The 21,747-nt window shown below is 37.0% G+C and overlaps 4 protein-coding genes across 4 annotated transcripts; 3 read left to right on the top strand and 1 right to left on the bottom strand.

The window, feature by feature from the left end:
- Nucleotides 1–94: 94 nt before the first annotated feature.
- LOC113675606 (nuclear pore complex protein Nup93) lies at nucleotides 95–13,840 on the bottom strand. Its single transcript, XM_089199711.1, has 28 exons — nucleotides 12,943–13,840; nucleotides 11,641–11,758; nucleotides 11,457–11,519; nucleotides 11,227–11,355; nucleotides 11,011–11,085; nucleotides 9,971–10,060; nucleotides 9,786–9,877; nucleotides 9,019–9,078; nucleotides 8,778–8,910; nucleotides 8,552–8,649; nucleotides 8,190–8,249; nucleotides 8,011–8,088; nucleotides 7,698–7,788; nucleotides 7,181–7,268; nucleotides 6,572–6,648; nucleotides 5,801–5,915; nucleotides 5,305–5,431; nucleotides 4,842–4,914; nucleotides 4,120–4,164; nucleotides 3,880–3,996; nucleotides 3,704–3,748; nucleotides 3,214–3,287; nucleotides 2,689–2,806; nucleotides 1,982–2,065; nucleotides 1,601–1,671; nucleotides 1,121–1,187; nucleotides 606–754; nucleotides 95–207 (listed from the first exon to the last, which is right to left on the bottom strand). Exons 1-27 carry the CDS (start codon nucleotides 13,113–13,115, stop codon nucleotides 635–637), a joined length of 2,481 nt encoding a protein of 826 aa, XP_089055837.1. The 5' UTR covers nucleotides 13,116–13,840; the 3' UTR covers nucleotides 95–207; nucleotides 606–634.
- A 126-nt stretch (nucleotides 13,841–13,966) lies between these two features.
- LOC113675623 (protein C19orf12) lies at nucleotides 13,967–14,977 on the top strand. Its single transcript, XM_027192216.2, has one exon. It carries the CDS (start codon nucleotides 13,967–13,969, stop codon nucleotides 14,384–14,386), a length of 420 nt encoding a protein of 139 aa, XP_027048017.2. The 3' UTR covers nucleotides 14,387–14,977.
- A 244-nt stretch (nucleotides 14,978–15,221) lies between these two features.
- LOC149048278 (protein C19orf12 homolog) lies at nucleotides 15,222–16,568 on the top strand. Its single transcript, XM_089199712.1, has one exon. The coding sequence runs from the start codon at nucleotides 16,120–16,122 to the stop codon at nucleotides 16,543–16,545; it is 426 nt and encodes a 141-aa protein (XP_089055838.1). The 5' UTR covers nucleotides 15,222–16,119; the 3' UTR covers nucleotides 16,546–16,568.
- A 2,455-nt stretch (nucleotides 16,569–19,023) lies between these two features.
- Nucleotides 19,024–21,346, top strand: LOC113675636 (protein C19orf12 homolog). The gene has a single exon (XM_027192229.2). The coding sequence runs from the start codon at nucleotides 19,924–19,926 to the stop codon at nucleotides 20,347–20,349; it is 426 nt and encodes a 141-aa protein (XP_027048030.2). The 5' UTR covers nucleotides 19,024–19,923; the 3' UTR covers nucleotides 20,350–21,346.
- The last annotated feature ends 401 nt before the right edge of the window (nucleotides 21,347–21,747 follow it).

Below are 21,747 nucleotides of genomic sequence, written 5' to 3'. Positions count from 1 at the left end.
AGTCCAAGTAACGACATTTAGATCACAAGCTCGGCCGTGAGAAGGTTAGAAATAATAAACTCAATTAGCTGTTCAAAGCGAGATAATCAAGAGATAACCAGGAACACTTTTTTTTAATTAATCAAGAACATTAAGCTGAACAGTGTTGAGAAGATTACAATTAAAAGAAAAATCTAGTCTTTACTTTAGTCTCCTTGCCTCTTCAGCCTGAAAGATGAGAACGGGAATTTCACACGTAAATCTCAACACAAAAATCTTGAGTTCCCCATCAAAACTTTCTACGAGACGTTTGGCAGAACTCTGCTCGCACGCTTTTAGACATAGTAACCGTTGGGTAGAGTTTTTCAAAAGAAGTATCAAGCGCTTTAAGTCTTCTTAGTCCTAATGCACTTTGTGGTTCAAGGCGTGGCCAGGCAAACTATGGCTGTCACAATTCAATTTCGTTTTTGTGTTCAGGCTAATAACACTTACAGAGAAAACCTACCGATAAATCACAACAACTCTCCCTAGATTAAAACTGCTTTTACAGAGGTTGAAAACAACGATGGATTATACCCGCGCCTGAGGTCTTTCGTCTATCAATTCCTATTCAGTACTGAACTTACAGCACATCGGAAACCATTGGAATAAAGTGTCAGTTCATAAGGACTTCCATCTGCACCAGCCGTGCGTTCGTGTCTCCAGGAAGACGGTACGGAATTAATCCCGCAAAGGTGATCAGGGCTCGCGCTTGGCGCCTCAAAATATCGCGAAACTGAAAGAGATCAGAAAACTTTACCATTGACCAAGAGCTTAAACAGGATGCAATCTCCCACTGAACACTTACAAGTCAAGTTTATGTGTAACAGTATAGAGAGGTAGTACTTTAAGGATCGTGCACATTGGTCACACACACGAGAGGATCGAGTGATCCAGGTTTGAACCCATAATTCCTTTCTAGCCAGGAGTGTAAATGGGCATCAATCAGATGTCAAGGCAACCTGCAAATCTGTCCAGGGAGGGGAGTAATGAGCTCATTCTTCCCATCTCATTACGCAAATGAAACTAAATATATCACTGGCTGAGTGAACCAGTTCTTGCTGAGCCAGCAATGCAAATTATTGTAGTGAAGCAGCCTTACCCTCTCATGTCCACCATCATCTCTCAGATTTCTCTGACTACCAGTCAGAGGACTCTGACCACTCCCTCTGAATAAATAAATAAATAAATAAATAAATAAGTAAATAAATAAACGTACGAGTAAATATTACAAAAAAACATCAACACAATTAAGCAGTAGCACATCCATAGAACGGATCATCGTTCTCTGATTACAAGTTGCACTGAAATTTGCAGAGTTGAATTTCGATGGGATGTAGACTGAAGAATTAGGAGAAAATTCTCTTAGCAAAGATCAAAACGAACCAAAATTCAAACTCCCCGAAACACTTGGTTCAGGAATTGTGCCTGCGCCACCGTGGAGACGAGCAAATGGTCTGCATACTCTACTACCCTAACTGACATATGAAAAGGGATGAGGATGGACCAAAAAGGATCTCATCGAGTCAGAAAACAATAACACCAAATATTAAGTGGAATTATCACAAGTGAAATCACTTACCTAGCGTTACGATACTTTGTGTATAGGATGTTCATGGTTGCTAGAAGCACATCTGGTAAGTTTCGTCGTATCTGCTCGAACAACAGATGAACACAATTATTACTTCACACGTCAAGGAAAAATCACGAATAAGCAAATATCATTGCAAATGAAAAATCAACTCTAAAACAGTTCACCAGGACAGAAATGACTCAGTTTAAGAAAAGTAATTTCAATCTTTTATCCAACATATGATTAAAAGATATTGGATGCCAAGGAAATGGAGGAATGTTCATAGACAACAACTTTAGACAACTTTGGTAGGAGTAATTTACTGAAGAAAATACATTCAAATGTAGAAGTTGTGACCCTAAACAGTTTTTTTCTTCTTCATTTCCCTACTTCATCATTGTACTGCCTGAAAGCTGTCACTCTTTCCTCTACTGCTTCAATCCCCAATGGAACTAGTCTTAGCTTCTGCATGACCTGTGAGAAAGACATTAAGCTAAACTGTAAATGGTTTGAACTCAGGAATAGCAGTTGCTAGTGTAGTCTGAACACCAACGAGGCAAGGCTGTCCTTGAAACCCTCTGTTGTTGGCAACAAGGGCTGTAGACTTAACAACCTGAATGGAGGTCATAGTGTTATTTGACTCGGATGGCTGCCTCTTACGCTTAACTCTAATGATGACTTCAGCTAAAGTTGTCCAACATAACTCACTACCACTGATATCAGTCAGTCCTTTTCAGGATTACTCTCAACCAGAAAATTAGAAAAAAATGCCAATTGTATGGTTGTAGCAAGTAGAAATCATTACCATTTATTCACTGAGTAATTCCCCTTCAGCTACTTTTGGAGAATTTCCAATTTTCAAAAAGGAAAAAAATAGAAGGATCAAGAAACAGCCAATTTGTTTCAGGTGAACAAATTACAGAGAAATATGAAAAAAGTGGGTAAAGTGCACTGACTTGAAAAAGATTCCCTATGGTACACAATCTATGTAAGATATTGATGGCCTTAGCTTGTTGTTTATTTGTTCTGTAACAGATTTCTAAAAGCAGGAGATGTACAGAAACCCCTGCAAATATCTGTTCAAATACAAAACTCACATCTAAAGCAGTGTCATGTTGGCCAGCATGGTAGAGATCAAAGAACTGCATAAGATCCAACAAGAGGAAAAATGTGCCTATTCTACTTTGGCTTGCTGAATGACCCGATGTTCTGTATCTATAGGCAAAAATAGAACAAAGTATTGACTCATAAGGCATGAAATGTGGCAATTTTAAATCACAAATACATGACATTTATTAAATAACTTATGTTGGCTTGGATTAGTGCTAATGAGCTCTGCTCTTATGTTTAAGTGGCACTGACCATCTGATTGCACTGCTTTAAGCTACACAAACAACAGATCAGGTCTTGCATATGAATACATGTTTACAAATAAAATCCCAAAGGTAAATTTGATTCATCTCATGAGGTGTAACAATGTCAGAACCTTGCTATTTCTAAAGAAACAAATTCATACTCTGTAATACCTACATATTTGATTGTACACTGTGCACACTGACTTGAAAAATGACATGTGTACCAGAAAGCACATCAGACCTAGTTTCTTTTACAAACAAACGTACCTCTGTGCTAAGTCAAAAGCCAATGTATGTAGTCTATCCCGTTGAGATTGAACACCACTGGATGCTGAGATCACCTAAAAAGAAATGAGGAAATATATATTTCTTTGTGATAAGTAGATACTTACATGGTAGGTACTCACTCTGACATTATTACCTTTTCAATTGCTGATCATAGTAACCTTTCTGTTGGTGGAGAGTGAAATGCAGCTAACTTTAAGTTTTCAACATAAAAAATTTGAAAGGGTGGACAGGAACAAAAACAACTGCTTACATCACTAACATAGGGATAAAAATTTTGAAAAAATATTCCCAAAGCCAGCTATTTTTCATTGTTCCTCTGCTAATTCAAGTCTCTGTATTAAAGGTGAATCAATTGTTTAGTGTATAGTCACTATATTTTCAGCCTTTGGCACCAGAGTGGAGTGAATTGTTCCAACAAACACCTATGGCTTCCATGGATTATATCAAAGTCTTACTTTCACATCATTACCTGACTAAGAAGTTTGTTCAGGATCTCCAGGGCTCCATCATGATTCTGTTGTATAGAAAAAAAATAAAAAAACAAAAAAAATGAACTTATAGGTAAATTCATGTCCACACATAAACATGTGGGAAATATTGATCCTTTGTAAAAGAAATATCTGTGTAAAAGAAGTGCACATGTACCTTGGCTAAATCAAAGAGTTTGACAGCCTCCTCAGACAAACCCTTTTCGGCAGAATCCTTTGCTACAACTTCGATGATTTTTGTAGTATCTCTGTGAAACTTGTCAATACAACCAGGCTAAAAGTATATCAAAAGAAACAATAGGTATTAACTAAAGATGTAAAAGAATCTTAGTGAAATAATTGCAAAGAAAAGGTATTACATTTCCTTTTAGTACCTCTTTTAATACTGATCTCTTACCTTCCTCTTTCCATCTGGTTCTAGCTTTCCAAGTAGCATTTCAAACTGTTAAAAAACAGAAATAATAATCAGTTGATATATTGACTGATATATCAAACAATCAATTGGGCATTTAGTCCACTCCCTCAGTAGGACTTTTGGTCATTTAGCCAACTCATTAAGTAATTTAAGGCACAAGGTCTTAGTTCCAGATTAAAATAATCTTTTGCCAACAGTAGTGTTATGAGAATTTATCATACTTGTGAACAGAAGATGATAGCAATAAAAGTAAAACAAATAAAACACACACTTACATTCAAAATATATTACAAACATGACCCCTTATTAAGAGTCAAACAGTCAGTCAGCCAGTCTGTCTGTCTACTTATCTATCAAATGAATAAAGGGGGTAAGTTTCTATAGAAACTATGGTGCTGCATTGGTGGGAGAGTATAGCAGGTAATTTAGTGTTAACAACTGAGTTGAAAACGTAAATTGGCCACTGTAAAGTGTAAAAAAGCTAACATTTTGAGTGTTAGCCTTGATGAAGGGCTAATGCTTGAAACGTCAGCTTTTTTACCCTTTATGGTGGCCAATTTACCTTTTCAACTCAGTTGTTAACACTTAATTACCTACTTATCCATCAGTCATTCAGACAGTCAGTCAGTCAGTCTGTCTGACTGTTGATCTGCCAGTACAATTTAAGACAATCCACAATATGGAGTCATCAATCATCAACTTACCTCTCTAGTTTCCAAGACCAGTTCACTTACACAGGACATGAAGAGGTCTTCTCCCTGCGGTCCGTTCATTCCTCTACAATAGATGTAAAAATCAATCAGTTATGATGAAAAATTTGTAAAATGTGAACAATAAAACTTACTTTACCTCTACAAATATGCAAATGAAATCTTGGTGTGAACACTGTAACACAATTAAAAGGATTAGCACATTTTGTTGTTGTTTTTTTTTAAGTGTTTGAGAGCTGAAAAAATAATTTCTGCTTATCAGAGAAGGCTTTTCATAATTGAAAAGAATACCACTTTTATCAACAAAATGTGTTGATTTAGAAAATGGATATCACTAGAATGAAAGAATTTCATGCAAAAAAGAAAGCATTACTTTAAGTTGGAGAACCCTTCAGGATAATGATGATCCTTTCTTATTACAATGAAGAGTGAAATCAAAACTCTAATTTGAACTCACCTCAACAAAAAGAAATATTGAAGAGCTTCTCTTGGATCAGTAACCTCAAATTTCCGTGTGTATGACATGATCAGACGTGCAAAGTTCAATCTTCTGTTGGGTTGAGGATCTCTAGGACTGGAAGTCACTGAAATAAACCCACCAAAGTTGAAAAATTGTCAGTAACAAATGCGTATTATTAACAAGGAGTCAACTGATGATTTCCAGACTCTTTGATGCATAACGTTAGGAATATCAAAAGGCCAATGTAAGGGGGGAATAAAATAAAGCACTATGAAATTCATGGAACCATAAAAGGGGCCAGTCTGCAGAAAGAAAAGTGCAGTAGTGGTGCCCAAAAATTTTGGGCCCACTCCATGGTTTAGGGCTATTCATACAAAAAGGGATCTGAAGTACTTTTGAAGCTATCACATGTTACATGAGAAGAAAATTATCTATCCATGCTTGAAATAGCTTTAAAAATTTATCTCATCATCTTTTAAATCACTGTACTTACAAAGTTGTGCTTGGATTGACTCAGGCAACAAAATAACATGCATCTTAAAGAGTGCAATGGCGAAGTGCACAGCATGACTTCTAAAGGCTTCTGCTCGTGACAAGAATTCTATGGCCTGTTCAAAGTGAAAGTAAATCATCTGTTGAGTTACATGTACAGGTTTAACACTGTTACCCTGTTCCTCATTTGATGTGCAACTTCAAGCATCACAAGAAAATGCTCTTTATTCCTTGACTGTGCATTTTCCACCCACAAAAATACAACAGTGTGTTGCTAATACTTACAGCAACAAAAGTAAGACAGAAAGTATACTTAAGTAACAAAATGATGATAGCACCTTCAAGAGTCTAACAACTCTGAGATAGGAAAAACAACAGGAAGTAAGTAAAGTATTTAGGTGTAAAGGAAACCTCAGACCATGGGTGGTTATCATTTACACCAATCGTCTGAGTCCAGTTGTTCAAAGACTAGGTGGATGATGCTATCCAATGGATAAATTGCTATCCAGCCGAAAGTATTGTCGTTTGTCAGTTTCTAGCAAACCAATCTTTTGACTTTCTAGCCACAAACAAATCATATCATTTTGCCCCACCTGCTCCTAAGATTTTTCATTATTCCTGTCTATACTTGTTACACTTGTTGTTATACCTGTTTCATACTTGTTACAAGTATGGAAAACCATGGTATAAAAAAGAACAGGACATTAAAAAACAAGTAGGTAGACTGTTAGAGTGGAATTTTGACAAAGTTATTAGAATGAAAACAACTTACCGCTTCAAACTGTCCAGTCAAAAACAAAACTTGAAAGTACAACAAAGGCTTTTGATATGCATTAAAGTGTGCCTCACCTAACCAGAAGAAAACAGTAATGACTACTTACTTCATAAGAAAATTATCAGAAAACACTAGAACACAACAAGACTTCTGACAGGAAAATAATAGAGAACTTAAAACTGTTGTTGGAAATGAGAATGTTAGGAGATCAAAATGCGTTACTGATCCGATTTTGAAGTAAAGCAACACTCATTTTGATGGCGTTGCCTGATCGTCAAGGTGAGGGTAGTCCTGAGAAGGACTGTTGTCATAAGTGGTGAATGATGTTTTGACAACCTGAGTGCAAGTTGTGAGTTGTTGTTAGTTGAGTGTTGAAAGTCTGGTTTGTGTTGACTGAATGGTAAGTTTAGCTTTGATTTTATTGGCTCTAAGACTCAACTTATGCAACTCAGGGGAATCAAAGGTTGTGAAATTTGCCACCTTAATTTCTATGGTTTAAGTTATTTCATATTCAGACATGGAGCTCTGATGTAGAATATTCCCCTTCCACTTTACACAACTCTAATGTAACACTAATTAATACTTCATAATGAAAACCATGCATACCAAACTCTTCCAATAACATGGTCTGCAGCCTTTGGAAGGTAACACTATTGTTATTCCCTTCTTCCTCTTTAACAGTCACTTGACAGAGCTGTAAGATGATGACATTATTACGAAGTGCGTTAACCACATAACAATCTTCTGAAACGTTAATAAAACCAATTTCTTGCAAACAATGTGTAACATGATGTACATGTAGTTTAGAACAAAGTTTAGCTCAAAATGGTTTCATACCAGTTCTGTTTCATCTTTCTTTGTTACAGACACATTTTCATAATCCTCGATTCTCAAAGAGCAATCAAGAAAAAAATATAGACAAAGCAATCATTGTAAACAATATATTTTTTTTGACATGATGTCTCTAATATTGCCTTTTCATAATCCTTTGGGTTACACTCTTCATTAATATCTGTCCAGTTTGTCAAGGAAAAAACTTCGCATGAACTGTGAAACATAAAATTTGGCCTCTCAAAGCATCAGTCATTTCTCCCATTTCTTATAATACAATGCACCAGTATACCTTAAGCCACAGGTAGTCTTCAGTTTTGTTGGCAACTTCTTGATGAGAATCTGTTTGTACATTACACTGACCAATCAGACAGTAGACGGCCCTGTCAAGCAATGTAACCCAACAAACACTCATACTTATTTCAACAACTGGTCCACTAAACTGCTCATAAGTCTTGACTACAGAGTATTTATGCAAATAAATCTTATCCAATTGGATGACTAAAGGTCATTAGCCAAGTGTTAAGGTTGATGTATTTCAGAAACTGTAATCAAGAAGAGTTTCCATTTTGCTGATTTTATACATCACTAAGCCAAAAATTTACCTTTTAAAGGGATCCTGACTTGTACGAATAGATCTTTTGTACTGAAGCCGTAGTTTGCTTTCCGAGCTGGGACTGAGCCTAAGGAGAGATGACAACTTCCAAGATTAGGTTCATCTTTTACTCAAAGCACTCTCTATGTTAACAGGCACAATGTGGCAGGTCTGCATATCATCATTTACCTGCTCTCTTCGCTGTTCAAATATTCCACAAAAAAGTCTCGAAATTCTGCCAAATGCTGTCTGGAGTTCAAAGAAAAAAATGTGATTGCACATAGATTAAAGAGCCAACATACATTACTATAAGTCTATAAGCTTTGAATCACAAATGTTGCAAACTGATTGGCTACTCTCCTTGTCATCTATTCTGCAATAGAAACTGAGGAAAGCAACACATTTTTGTTAATAAATAAAAACCTGAGCCTATCATTTTAGAATTGGAGTGACTACAGAATAGGAGACTTGTACTAAAACAATGAGATTATTTGCCCTGGTCATATAATAATATCTATATATGTATATGATTAAAAAAAAATCCTACTTACGGCACATGTTGCACTGCTTGTAAAGCTGCTTTAGGGTCTCCACATCGCAGACAGTAATAAATTAATGGCCACAGTGGAGCACCATCAACATCACCATCCTGTGGGGCAAAGCAAAAATTATAAATTTGGCTGTCTCCTTGGTTCAGATCATACATCTAATACATTTTGCAATAACAACCCTGATAACATGTTATATGTTAAACCAGAAACCTGCAGGGGAACTGACCTCAAGTCCTTGTACAACTGAAGGAAGTTTAATTTTCAAAAAACTCTTGACCAGTTGCAGAGTGCCTGGAACTCCTCCCAACTTTGCTCGAGGCAAATTGCTATATACACTGTCTTGAACAAACTGCAAGTATCTAAAATAATAAGACACATGATAAGTCAGGCTCTTCAGCCAAATTAACAAATAAATAATAAAAAGAGAATGTGCTCTTCAAAAAGTATTACACAATTTATATATTCACCTTCTTTCCAAGAAACTTCTGGCCATTTTAATAAATGCCACTTGAAAATCTAAGGAAAACCTGTCAGAGAGGAGGAAAACAGAAAGAAAAGAATAAAAGAGGAATTTTAAGTGTAACCTAAATTACTTCTCGTGCAAAACCTTCTTCTTCAAAGTGATCTGCCCTCTCTCAAAAGTTTAAAGTTAACAAGAGGGGTTGTCCAGAGGCTTATGCTTTAACCTGCAAACACCTTGTTAAGACAAAATCAAGCTTACAGCAACAAAGACCTTTGTGTCAGTTTGTTTGTTACCTTTGCTTAATTCTAATTTAGCTGTAAGCATATTGATTTTACTGTGAGAATTTTGATTTCCCAGATTAACTTTTTAATTTTAAGTTGAATTTTGTTTTGTGATGGGCTAGGTACTTTGAAATTAGCCATTTTCAACGCCTTGCGATTTAGCCCTTCACACTTTTACATCAGTATGTATATTCTCTATACTGTTCTCTATACATTTCCTCAGCAGCTGAAAAGGAGGATTTATTTAACAATCAAGAACTTCTTTGTGATCATTTCCTTTACTCTCATGACCTCAAAGTGTGATTCAAGGGTTATATTGTAAGGAGAAATTAGGTGCTAGACACACTTGGGGATCTTATTGCTCATACTGTTCAAAGTTTTACACTATTTAAGCAGTTACTTCACCCAGAAACAAATAGCTGTTATTGCCCATGAAGTAATTTAACCGCTCATTAAAAAAAAAACAAAAAAAAAAACAAAAAAAACTTACCTAACTGTCTCTGCCAGAATATGCAAGGAACCATGAGACCTATGAAGTTCTTCTCCAAGTTCTTTGATAAACATCCACATCCCCTTGATGATCTAATAAATGGAGAAAAATCAGATTGACTCAGCTTGTAGATTAGTGGTAGTAAGCTAGTCATTCAATCAATATGGTTGGCAAGTAGTATTCACCGGATCTTCAAATCTGTCAATAAGCGCTGTAAATCCATCCACTATGTTGTGTCTTGCTGACTGAATGAGGGCTTCATTATGGATATAAACCTGTAATGAAATTCAAGATAAAAAATTAGTTCAATTGAAAGATGTGTTTGAATGCAATTGCATTAACCCTTTAACTCCCAAGTCAAATTTGTAATTCTCCTTACTGTCAACCATAAAATTCTTCCTATGAAATTTAAAAAACGATCTCTGGCTAAAACTTTTAGAAATACAAGCTTTCGGCTGTTTGCACTACAGCCTTCAACGGCTAAAATGATAAAAAGGTAAAAAATATTAGGTGTGAAGTACAAAGTAAAAATTAAAAATGCTGATAACTAAGAATGTTTGTTAAAAAGAATGTTGTATTGTCCGGGCAAAGGACAGGAATTGTTGTCTGCATTGGGAGTTAACTTGGAATGCCACGCTTCTAGTATTTTTCTTGTTCTGAAACCGCCTTTGTCAATAATAGATGCATTATCAAAGTCTATTGCGTGACTATTGGCCCAGACGTGATTGGCAATTCTTGTATTTCTAAAAGTTTTAGCCAGAGATCGTTTTTTAAATTTCATAAGATGTTTTATCCTGGCTGCGGCCCCTCTATCTTTTCACATAAAATTCTTATAATGCTAGTTCAGAGAATTTAGTATTGGATTAACTAATTATCCCCAAATTAATATTTTCCTTCATTCTCATCACTTATCTGGTTGATATTGTATTGATAATGCAAAGAAATTCTGTCTTGGTCACTCATGGGAGTTAAAGGGTAAAGATTGATAGGAAATTAAAATAATAAACTCCTTGGGTAGGTAATCACTAGAGTAATAAAAACAAACCACCAAAGACTATGGGTTGGAATAGTTTAAAGATGGAGTACTGTTTGACAAGACTGCAAATAGTGAGATCGAACTAAGAAGTTTATGAAACCTTAGGAGGGCAATCAACAACAATCTATATACTTGAGTGCTTTCTTGCATCAGCACTTACAGATCATTACTTGCTATTTTATACTTCACCTGTCTGGCATAAGCTTGTTCTGTAGCATCAAGGGCACTTCTACCTTGTAAACTCAAAGAACTTGTTGTGAACACCTTAGCATAGAACAAAAATAATTAATAAAAAAAAATTGTAGGAAGAGTACATCACAGTCAGTCAAGTGCAGTGCATCCCAGTTCAAAGCAGCATTACTAGCACACAGTATTACAACTAAAGATGATTATTTCAAAACAAACCTCTGCTTCTCCTGAGAAATCTAGTGTCTCCTGCCCAGCTCCCAGTAGCGAGTTGAGAATTTTCTCCTTTTCTTTTTCCCATTCACTCTCCATACAGGACCACTGATGTCTTTCAGCCTGATTAAATGTCTGATTGAAGAAATGGTAAAAGGAATATTTTAAGAGAAGGGTTCAGTATCAATCAACTGTTGATTGAAAAATTACTGAGTCCAAACAATAATGAAGCTAACATTTTCTCTTGCTTCCTCTATGGCAGCCAAAATTGCATTTTCTCTCTCATTCCGAAGGAAACCCTGCAAGATAATTGTCAAATGAAAATTATAAGGATAATTTACACAAAGGAGTGAGTATCATACGAAACAGAAATCCACTAAAAACACAAAACAATTAGCAGCAGACAGTACCAAGCTTTACCTGAATATCAGTCTCTCTTACAGGCTCAAGAGGTTCAAATGTCTTTGTGGTGTCAAGACGATCTAGTTTTTCTGAAAGGCGTGGGACATCAAAGCCTTTGGTGCCAAGTAAAATGGAACTGAGAAGGCAAAAAAAAATTTTTCTAGAGAGAAATTTTCAACGGAGTATCAAAAGTCATAAGTCGCATTGTTTTTGTTTTACTACCTTGTGATTGGACTAGAAAACTTGCACCACTATTTTCACTAATCTGTTGTAACTAGCCTTTGTTACCATTTTGGTTTTACTTTCACACAATTTCATTGACAAAGAATTTTTGGGCAGCAGGTGTTACCTACATACATGAGACACTTGTACACTTTATACCCAACAGTACATATACATTCCATTTTCCTATTTGAACCACCCCTTCCCATGGAAGGCAATGTTTGGGACAAGGCCTACCCTTTACAGGTGTCAACAACAAGATATAGTAAGCTATAAATTTGGCCTCCCTTTGAGAAGAGGGATGGGGGATTGATTACAAAAAAACTGGAATGTCCATTACTGTGCAAAACATCATTGAGAATTACTGGTGGCATTAACGAAGTTGGACAAAATAAGATGATTGTGTGTTAATCTCCCCTCTAGTGACAAAGAGAAGGAGTATTGGATACTTTAACAATGACCCCTCAAGCAAATAATGCTTTCATTTTTCATCATGTTTAATAAACAAATGATCTTACTTACTTACTTCCTAACCTAACAAACAACAATGCCTCAGTATTATCTGACGTGGACAAAAACCAGATGTATTGTGAGTAGGACCTGGACAATCAATGAAATTACTGATCAGTGAAAATTGATGACAATTGATAACAATCAATTGATTGATATTGATAATCAGTGAACAGTTGATGCAAAAGTTTCTGCAATTTGTTATTCTCATTGATTGTCAATAATCATTGAAGATAGATTGAAATCAATCAATTAGATAGCACAGCTTTTCGATTATCAATAATCATCGAAAATCGTTTGAAATCGATCAATTGGATAGCATCGAAATTTCATCTCCAATCGATGGTAATCGATAAACATAAATTACTACTACGTGATCATCGATTGTTCATCGATTGGCCGATACAAATCGATAACAAGGAACAAATATGCATAGATTGAAATCGATTAATCGATCAGATTCCCGATCATGATTTCATCGATTGTTCAAGTCCTGTGTGAGGCGCTGACTCGGATCGATAAGGAAGTGTCATTAGTTTATTTGAAGCCCAGTTTTGTTTGATTGTTTAGCATATTGAACACACTTACGCCTTCACTTGAACATCAGCTCCAGAAACACCAGTCGTTTGAGACCATAACCTCTGACCAGCCTCTGCGAGTTGATGGAGGTTTCTCTCGACCCTGGGCAATTCCCAGCCACTGTCCATATCAGCAGTCAATTGCTCTGCCTGCTGCAGCAAATCTCCAAAACTCGAAGACATGATTGAAAACAAAACGCGCCAGAATACTAGATTTAAGCTCTAAAATAACTATATCTTCTGGGCTTCCCGAAAAATTCGCGCAAATGATGGCTTAGTTTGTAATTTTCGTAAAGCCCGCCATGTTTCCTTTCCATGTGCTTTGCACGAAAGCGCATGTCCATCGTGGCACCGATTTAACCGCTGGTCACGCAGCTCGAGGGAAGCACGTAGGACCATGTTGCTACTTAGAAATTAAATTACAATTTTGAAAGACACATAAATTTAAGAAGAACTCTAGAAGCACGAACCCACCATGCAATAAGCTAGCGCGCTATAGTTAGCTAGCATTTCTGTGGTGGACTTCGCCATAACAAAGGAGAAAATCTTCTGTTTTTTGGAGGCGAGGTTGAGAACATGCACAGTCGTTGTTATAGGATCTAATTTTTTCATCCGGGATTTCCTCTTCTGTCACTACGTTACGAAGAATTTCCCGGAGGGCGGTGGGAGGACACTTTTATTTCGCTTAAGGTATTGGGAAGCGCCGCCAAATGAATATGAGGTCATTCTCTCTTCTTGGTCCACAGCCTGGGGTATCTCCCTGGGAATGGTGACCTTAAATGGAAATAAAACAGTATTTCGGTTGATAATTTCAGGCTCGTTTAACAAGTATTACCAAATAAGGAATATTGGTGAAGGAAAAAACGGTGTTAATCACGTGATTGAAGAGTATCCCATCAAGCGTGTGTTGTTATTGTCCATAATCAGTTCGCAAAGGAAAGGTCATCGGTAATATTAAGTTCCCTATACGCATTTTCCAATCTCTTATCCAAGTTTGTTTTTCAATTTTACTGTACGTCCACCATAAATTCAAGATGCCTGTAACACCCGAAGACCTTGTGGGTCTTTTGGCCCTGATCACGGGCGAAAGGAATTATCAGATCACAAATAGCCAGCACCTGAAAGGAGGATTTCTGACAGGCATTGGAGCCACTGTTGGCGGTGTGTGTGGTGGACCTTTTGGTGTTGTTGTGGGAGGCCTAGTCGGCGGATCACTAGCTGCTTGGAAAGGAAAATCGACCACAATACCATTAGACCAATACTTGATGGATATGGACAAAGAACAGAGGCAAGCGATGTTTGCGTATATGAATTACCTTATAGAAGATAGCCATGTTCAAAACTTTGTTGCCCTGAACGCTAAAGTTGCCACCGACCCCGATCTCAAACGACGATTTTTGGATGTGCTGTTGTGCTATTTGAAGGTAGAACTGAGGCTCAATGTGATCGAATGAATGAAGAGAATGAAGGAAAGGAGCTTGTCGTCACTAGAACAAGAACGTGGTTGAAATTGGAAAGGTTCAATTGAATTCAGAAAAACAGGAAACCTGAAAACCATGTGGAAAATTTCACAAAACTGGCAAGGATAACAGTAAAAATTTTCCAGTAATTTATTGTCTATCACTACTTCCATTTTGCTCTATTGTTTAGGAAAGTTTTGAAATACGCATTGACACTAGATTTTCTACAGAGCCGCACAAACATATGCAAATAACCGTGCATGATAAAATGATGGAAGTTATTCTTGTTTTCACGACATAAAACAGTTTAAGACTTTTTCATCTAAAAAAAACTGTGGTGCTTTGTTCTTTAGTATGCTTGAATGATTCTTGTTCAATTTATCGTCTTTATTTCCCGTCAGGTTGTAGTTTTGAGGGTAGCTTTTATTCAAATAAGAAACATTTTTGGCAAAAATTTACCATTGCCATGGCGAGTTTTAACCCATTGATCACATTTTATGAATTTTACAAACTGATAACAGAACAATGCGATTTCGATGAAAATATACTTTTATTGAAATAACAATATATATTGATGTAAAAATATCAGGAAAGTGTATCTTGTTTGACCGTGATTCTGAGTGATTTTTACTCGAGCGAAACATATTAGCAAGGAGGACGAGTCAGTTTCACTTAGCTTGCACTCTCGTAAATGGACAAACTCGCGAAAATTCAGCTAGCGGAAAACCTGTCATTTTTCTGTTTCTTTTTACTTTCTTCCGTTTTTGATTACCTTTTTTCTGGGGGGGGGGGGGTGGGAGGGGGTGGAAGGGGGGTGACGGGATTGATCTCTCAGGCCAGCGGACGCAAGCCACGTGGTCAATGAAGGAGCTCATTCTCGCCCTCTGCGTCACCCTCGATTCTTCATTCACTTAAAAAAAAAAATAAATCACTAAAGTAAAAAAATAAATAGTCTAATTAGATAGATGACTAAGTTTCTTTTTTCTTTTTGCAAAATGAATATCTAAAGAGTGTGTAAAAGAGACAATGCACAAGAAATCATCTGGGTTCTGGTCTAATCACAAGAGGTCTGTATCTCTCGAACGTTCGCAATCTTCCAAACTGTCTGTGTTGATAGATGTATCTGGACAAAATCAAACATGTCAATGAAGTCTTATTATTCTCTCACAAACGACGCTTTTAACATGTTTAATCTGGAACCGAAGATACATGCAATCCATCAACTTTTTCTATAGATAATGTTCTCATTCAAGAAATGGCCTTTTTTAAGTTTAATTATAGACGCGTAAACCTTAGAATAAGCGACTGAGGGCTAGTAATCAGTACTAACTAATGTGGAGGTTAATATATTCATCCATTGCAGCTGAAGTAATTTGATAACTTGGTACAGGCTCCGGTTATGACGGCGTGCGAAGGATTCACACGAAGAAAAATTAAAGAACTTGCTACTCGACATAATTATTTTACTCCTTTCTCCTTAACTTTGAGCTCGTTAAAGGATTTTCTGTATACTATTTACGTATTAGAGGTGACTTAGTAGATATTTTTTTTATTGTTATATTGCACGCGTTGCATACCTATTGCTATAATTAGACACCTGATGACCTCATGTCTACTCAAACATAGAAATGAGGCTAACAACAATGAGGAAAGTCCCAGCCGTCTACCGGAACTGATCTTTCGTTTTGTTTCCTTGTTGTGAGTACTTTCGCTTTCCTTCAGTCGATATGCCGGTTTCCGTGACTGATTTGCAGCGTGTTATGGCCATTCTGGCCGATGAAGATGAACTTAAAGTAACCTTCAGAGGTGCTGCTTATGGCGGTGTTATCGCAGGAATTACTACGACTGTTGGAGGACTTCTTGGTGGACCGGCTGGGTTGCTCGTTGGAGGCGCTGTTGGCGGAGCATTAGCCTATGGCACTTCGGGAGATTTCAAGCCTGCTTCCCAAGTGATCAAAGACATGAACGCTCACGACAGGCAACTTCTTTACGACAGTGTTAAAGAAATCCTCGAAAACGTGGCGATCGACGATTACCTAGCTCTTATGGCCTTCCTGAGTGGCGGTCCTGGATTGCTGGTTCGACAACAACTCATGGACAGACTGGTTTCATTTCTGAGGAATAATATGCGACTTCAAGTGCCTCAAAGTTAAATCCTCTGTTTGTAAAAGAAATACCGGAGCAACTTCAGAATACCCCGCAACTTATTTACATGTCATTGAATAAGAATAGCGTCTATTGTGTTATGCCTCGATCTTCAAAGCCTCCCGACACATGTAAATGAGTTGCGGGGTATTCTGAAGTTTAGCCGAAATACCTACAGTGTCATACAGAATGACATTTAACAACGATTTATACTGGTGTAACTGACTGAATAAGAAAATAGAAATATTACTCACAAGGGACAATTATAGAATTTGACGTTGTTATTTAGGATAGAAAGTCATATGAAAAGAACACATGCACGAGATAAAATGATTATATTGACTAGTTAATGTGACCACAATATAGACAAGAAATTTTTTTTGACTACCATAAGACAAAGAAAAACTAGTTCGTGTTAATTTTCAGTTCCCTTTATCTCTTCAAGTTATCTCTGTAACATTTGTAATACTTTTTCACACCTTATATTTAACTTATTGTATTGAATAAATATATTTAGGGACAATGTGGAACTTAATTGTTTAGAGCTTGGGGCCAGGTTACCTGAGATAAGACGTTGGCTTGATAAGTTGTCATTGTGGCTTTTATAAAGTGCACTCTGTTTACGTATTTGATCACGTAAGTTATTGGCTGAAACAAGGAGTTGAAGTTAGGCTGATTCAGATATAACTTTGTAAAACAAATCTTTTCAACTCAGGCTGACATGGCACAAAACCACTAGTATACCACCAGTGGCAGAGCAGCAGTGCAGGAAATGTGCAGTTTTTGGGATCAGTTCCTGATGGGGCACCCACATGTTTTTCTTGTCTTAGACTCTTGTGCTAATCAAATGATATTTATGGTCAATCCATGAACAAGCTAAGAGCTAGCCACCTTTCTTTTTCTATTTACACACAATGCTTTTGACAAACAGCGGAGCCCAGCAGTATGCCAGATGCATAGTCTGTGAGTTGCCTTTGGCTGGTGGATAATCTATGCTTCAATTCTAAATGGGAAAGTCAGATTTTTTCTTTTCTCCTTTTGTCTTTTATCTAACTATTAACATCTTAATTTGATAGCTCCTTAATAGTCATAAGGTTGATCTGTAAAACCTGCTATCACGATAAAAAAGGAAGAGTGAGTACCACAAATTATTTTTCAGCAGTTTAGTGGAAGTTTTGTTTCCAAGGGTTATCCTGAAATCCCAGTGAGCAAGCTGGCTCTCTTTAAGAACAGTTGCATTAGTCTTTATTGGCACTGTTAGGGCCACAGTGCCAATAAAGGTCTTTTCCCAGGCTAAAGCTGTTCCTTTTTTGGGCTAATAACAATTTCCTATTTCGAGATGTTCCCTTGGATCATGAACTAACCAGATATAATACTGTATCAAATTAAGCCTTAACATCCAAATATCATAACTCTAACCTATATTTAGCAGAAAGCCAAGATTTATTAATTTTGTGAAATACTGTGGACAAGGTTACAGTGGCTGCACAGTGAGGTCTAGGTTCAAGCCCAGGTCTGATTTAATGCTTTGGATTCTTGGGAAAAAACTTGCAGTTTCTAGACCCATCCAAAAGCTTGTGAAGGTACAAGTGAACAGTCAATCTGGGTCATTTGAGCATTGCCTGGCAGTAATTCCAAGGACTGGCCCCACATCAAAGAGGTGCGAGATAAAAATTCTACCTCTCCCCTCTCCCTTACCCCCCTTAGATATTTAAACTTGATTACCAAGCAGCAAACAACAGGAAACCTGAAAACCATGTGGAAAATTTCACAAAACTGGCAAGGATAACAGTAAAAATTTTCCAGTAATTTATTGTCTATCACTACTTCCATTTTGCTCTATTGTTTAGGAAAGTTTTGAAATACGCATTGACACTAGATTTTCTACAGAGCCGCACAAACATGCAAATAACCGTGCATGATAAAATGATGGAAGTTATTCTTGTTTTCACGACATAAAACAGTTTAAGACTTTTTCATCTAAAAAAAACTGTGATGCTTTGTTCTTTAGTATACTTGAATGATTCTTGTTCAATTTATCGTCTTTATTTCCCGTCAGGTTGTAGTTTTGAGGGTAGCTTTTATTCAAATAAGAAACATTTTTGGCAAAAATTTACCATTGCCATGGCGAGTTTTAACTCATTGATCACATTTTATGAATTTTACAAACTGATAACAGAACAATGCGATTTCGATGAAAATATACTTTTATTGAAATAACAATATATATTGATGTAAAAATATCAGGAAAGTGTATCTTGTTTGACCGTGATTCTGAGTGATTTTTACTCGAGCGAAACATATTAGCAAGGAGGACGAGTCAGTTTCACTTAGCTTGTACTCTCGTAAATGGACAAACTCGCGAAAATTCAGCTAGCGGAAAACCTGTCATTTTTCTGTTTCTTTTTACTTTCTTCCGTTTTTGATTACCTTTTTTCCTCGGGGGGGGGGGGGGGGGTGGGAGGGGGTGGAAGGGGAGTGACGGGATTGATCTCTCAGGCCAGCGGACGCAAGCCACGTGGTCCATGAAGGAGCTCATTCTCGCCCTCTGCGTCACCCTCGATTCTTCATTCACTTAAAAAAAAAAAATCACTAAATTAAAAAATAAATAGTCTTATTAGATAGATGACTAAGTTTCTTTTTTCTTTTTGCAAAATGAATATCTAAAGAGTGTGTAAAAGAGACAATGCACAAGAAATCATCTGGGTTCTGGTCTAATCACAAGAGGTCTGTATCTCTCGAACGTTCGCAATCTTCCAAACTGTCTGTGTTGATAGATGTATCTGGACAAAATCAAACATGTCAATGAAGTCTTATTATTCTCTCACAAACGACGCTTTTAACATGTTTAATCTGGAACCGAAGATACATGCAATCCATCAACTTTTTCTATAGATAATGTTCTCATTCAAGAAATGGCCTTTTTTAAGTTTAATTATAGACGCGTAAACCTTAGAATAAGCGACTGAGGGCTAGTAATCAGTACTAACTAATGTGGAGGTTAATATATTCATCCATTGCAGCTGAAGTAATTTGATAACTTGGTACAGGCGCCGGTTATAACGGCGTGCGAAGGATTCACGCGAAGAAAAATTAAAGAACTTGCTACTCGACATAATTATTTTACTCCTTTCTCCTTAACTTTGAGCTCGATAAAGGATTTTCTGTATACTATTTACGTATTAGAGGTGACTTAGTAGATATTTTTTTATTGTTATATTGCACGCGTTGCATACCTATTGCTATAATTAGACACCTGATGACCTCATGTCTACTCAAACATAGAAATGAGGCTAACAACAATGAGGAAAGTCCCAGCCGTCTACCGGAACTGATCTTTCGTTTTGTTTCCTTGTTGTGAGTACTTTCGCTTTCCTTCAGTCGACATGCCGGTTTCCGTGACTGATTTGCAGCGTGTTATGGTCATTCTGGCCGATGAAGATGAACTTAAAGTAACCTTCAGAGGTGCTGCTTATGGCGGTGTTATCGTAGGAATTACTACGACTGTTGGAGGACTTCTTGGTGGACCGGCCGGGTTGCCCGTTGGAGGCGCTGTTGGCGGAGCATTAGCCTATGGCACTTCGGGAGATTTCAAGCCTGCTTCCCAAGTGATCAAAGACATGAACGCTAACGACAGGCAACTTCTTTACGACAGTGTTAAAGAAATCCTCGAAAACGTGGCGATCGACGATTACCTAGCTCTTATTGCTTTCCTGAGTGGCGGTCCTGGATCGCTGGTTCGACAACAACTCATGGATGGACTGGTTTCGTTTTTGAGGAATAATATGCGACTTCAAGAGCCGCAAAGTTGAATTCTCTCTTTGAAAAAGAAATACCTACAGTATCAAACAGAATGAAATTTAATAACGATTCATACTAGTGTAACTGACTGAAGAAGAAAATAGAAATATTACTCACTAGAGAATTATAGAATTTGACGTTGTTATTTAGGATAGAAAGTCATATGAAAGAACACATGCACGAGGTAAAACAATTATATTGACTAGTTACATGTGACCATAACATAGACAAGAAATCTCTTTTTGCTATTACCATAAGACAAAGAAAAACTTGTTCGTGTTAATTTTCAGTTCCCTTTATGTCTTCAAGTTATCTGTGTAACATTTGTATACTTTTTCACACTTTATATCTAACTAACTGTATCGAGTAAATATATTTAGGGGGGTGATGTGGAACTTAATTATTTAGAACTTGTGGCCAAGTTACCTAAGATGAAACATTGGCTTTATAAGGTGTCATCGTGGCTTTGATAAAGTCCACTTTGTTTGTGTTTGGTCACGTAAATTATTGGCTGAAACAAGGAGTTGAAGTTGGGCCGAATTTGGCATAATTTTGTAAAACAGATTTTTTCAACTCAGGCTGACATGTGACAAAACCACTAGTAAACCACCAGTGGTAGAGCAGTAGTGCAGGAAATATGCAGTTTTGGGGCTCAATTACTGATGTGGGACTCGCATGCTTTCTTGTCCCAGACTTTTGTGTTAATCAAATGATATCTATGGTCAATCCATAAACAGGCTAAAAGCTAGCCACCTTTCTTTTTTTATTTACACACAATGCTTTTGACAAATAGCAGAGCCCAGCAGTATGCCAGATGCATACTCTGTGAGCTCTCTTTGGCTGGTGGGCAGTATTTGCTTCACTTTGACACGGGAAAGTAGGATTTTTTCTTTCTCCTTTTGATTTTATTGAACAAATAACATTGTAATTTGGTAGCTCCTTAATAGTCATAGGGTTGATCTGTAAAATCTGCTATCACAATAAAACCAGGAGAGTGAGTGCCACAAATTATTCTTCAGCAGCTTAGTGGAAGTTTTGTTTTCAAGGGTTATCCTGAAATCCCAGTGAGCAAGCCTGCTCTCTTTAAGAACGGTTGCATCAGTCCTTATTGGCACTGCTAGGGCCGCAGTGCCAATAAAGGTCTTTTCCCAGGCTAAAGCTGTTCCTTTTTTGGGCTAATAACAATTTCCTATTTCGAGATGTTCCCTTGGATCATGAACTAACCAGATATAATACTGTATCAAATTAAGCCTTAACATCCAAATATCATAACTCTAACCTATATTTAGCAGAAAGCCAAGATTTATTAATTTTGTGAAATACTGTGGACAAGGTTACAGTGGCTGCACAGTGAGGTCCAGGTTCAAGCCCAGGTCTGATTTAATGCTTTGGATTCTTGGGAAAAAACT

This window comes from Pocillopora damicornis, chromosome 3 (assembly GCF_964200805.1).
Source record: "Pocillopora damicornis chromosome 3, jaPocDami1.2, whole genome shotgun sequence".
NCBI lineage: Eukaryota > Metazoa > Cnidaria > Anthozoa > Scleractinia > Pocilloporidae > Pocillopora > Pocillopora damicornis.
Note: the sequence above shows the minus strand (reverse complement) of the source record. Positions and strands in the feature narration are given on the sequence as shown.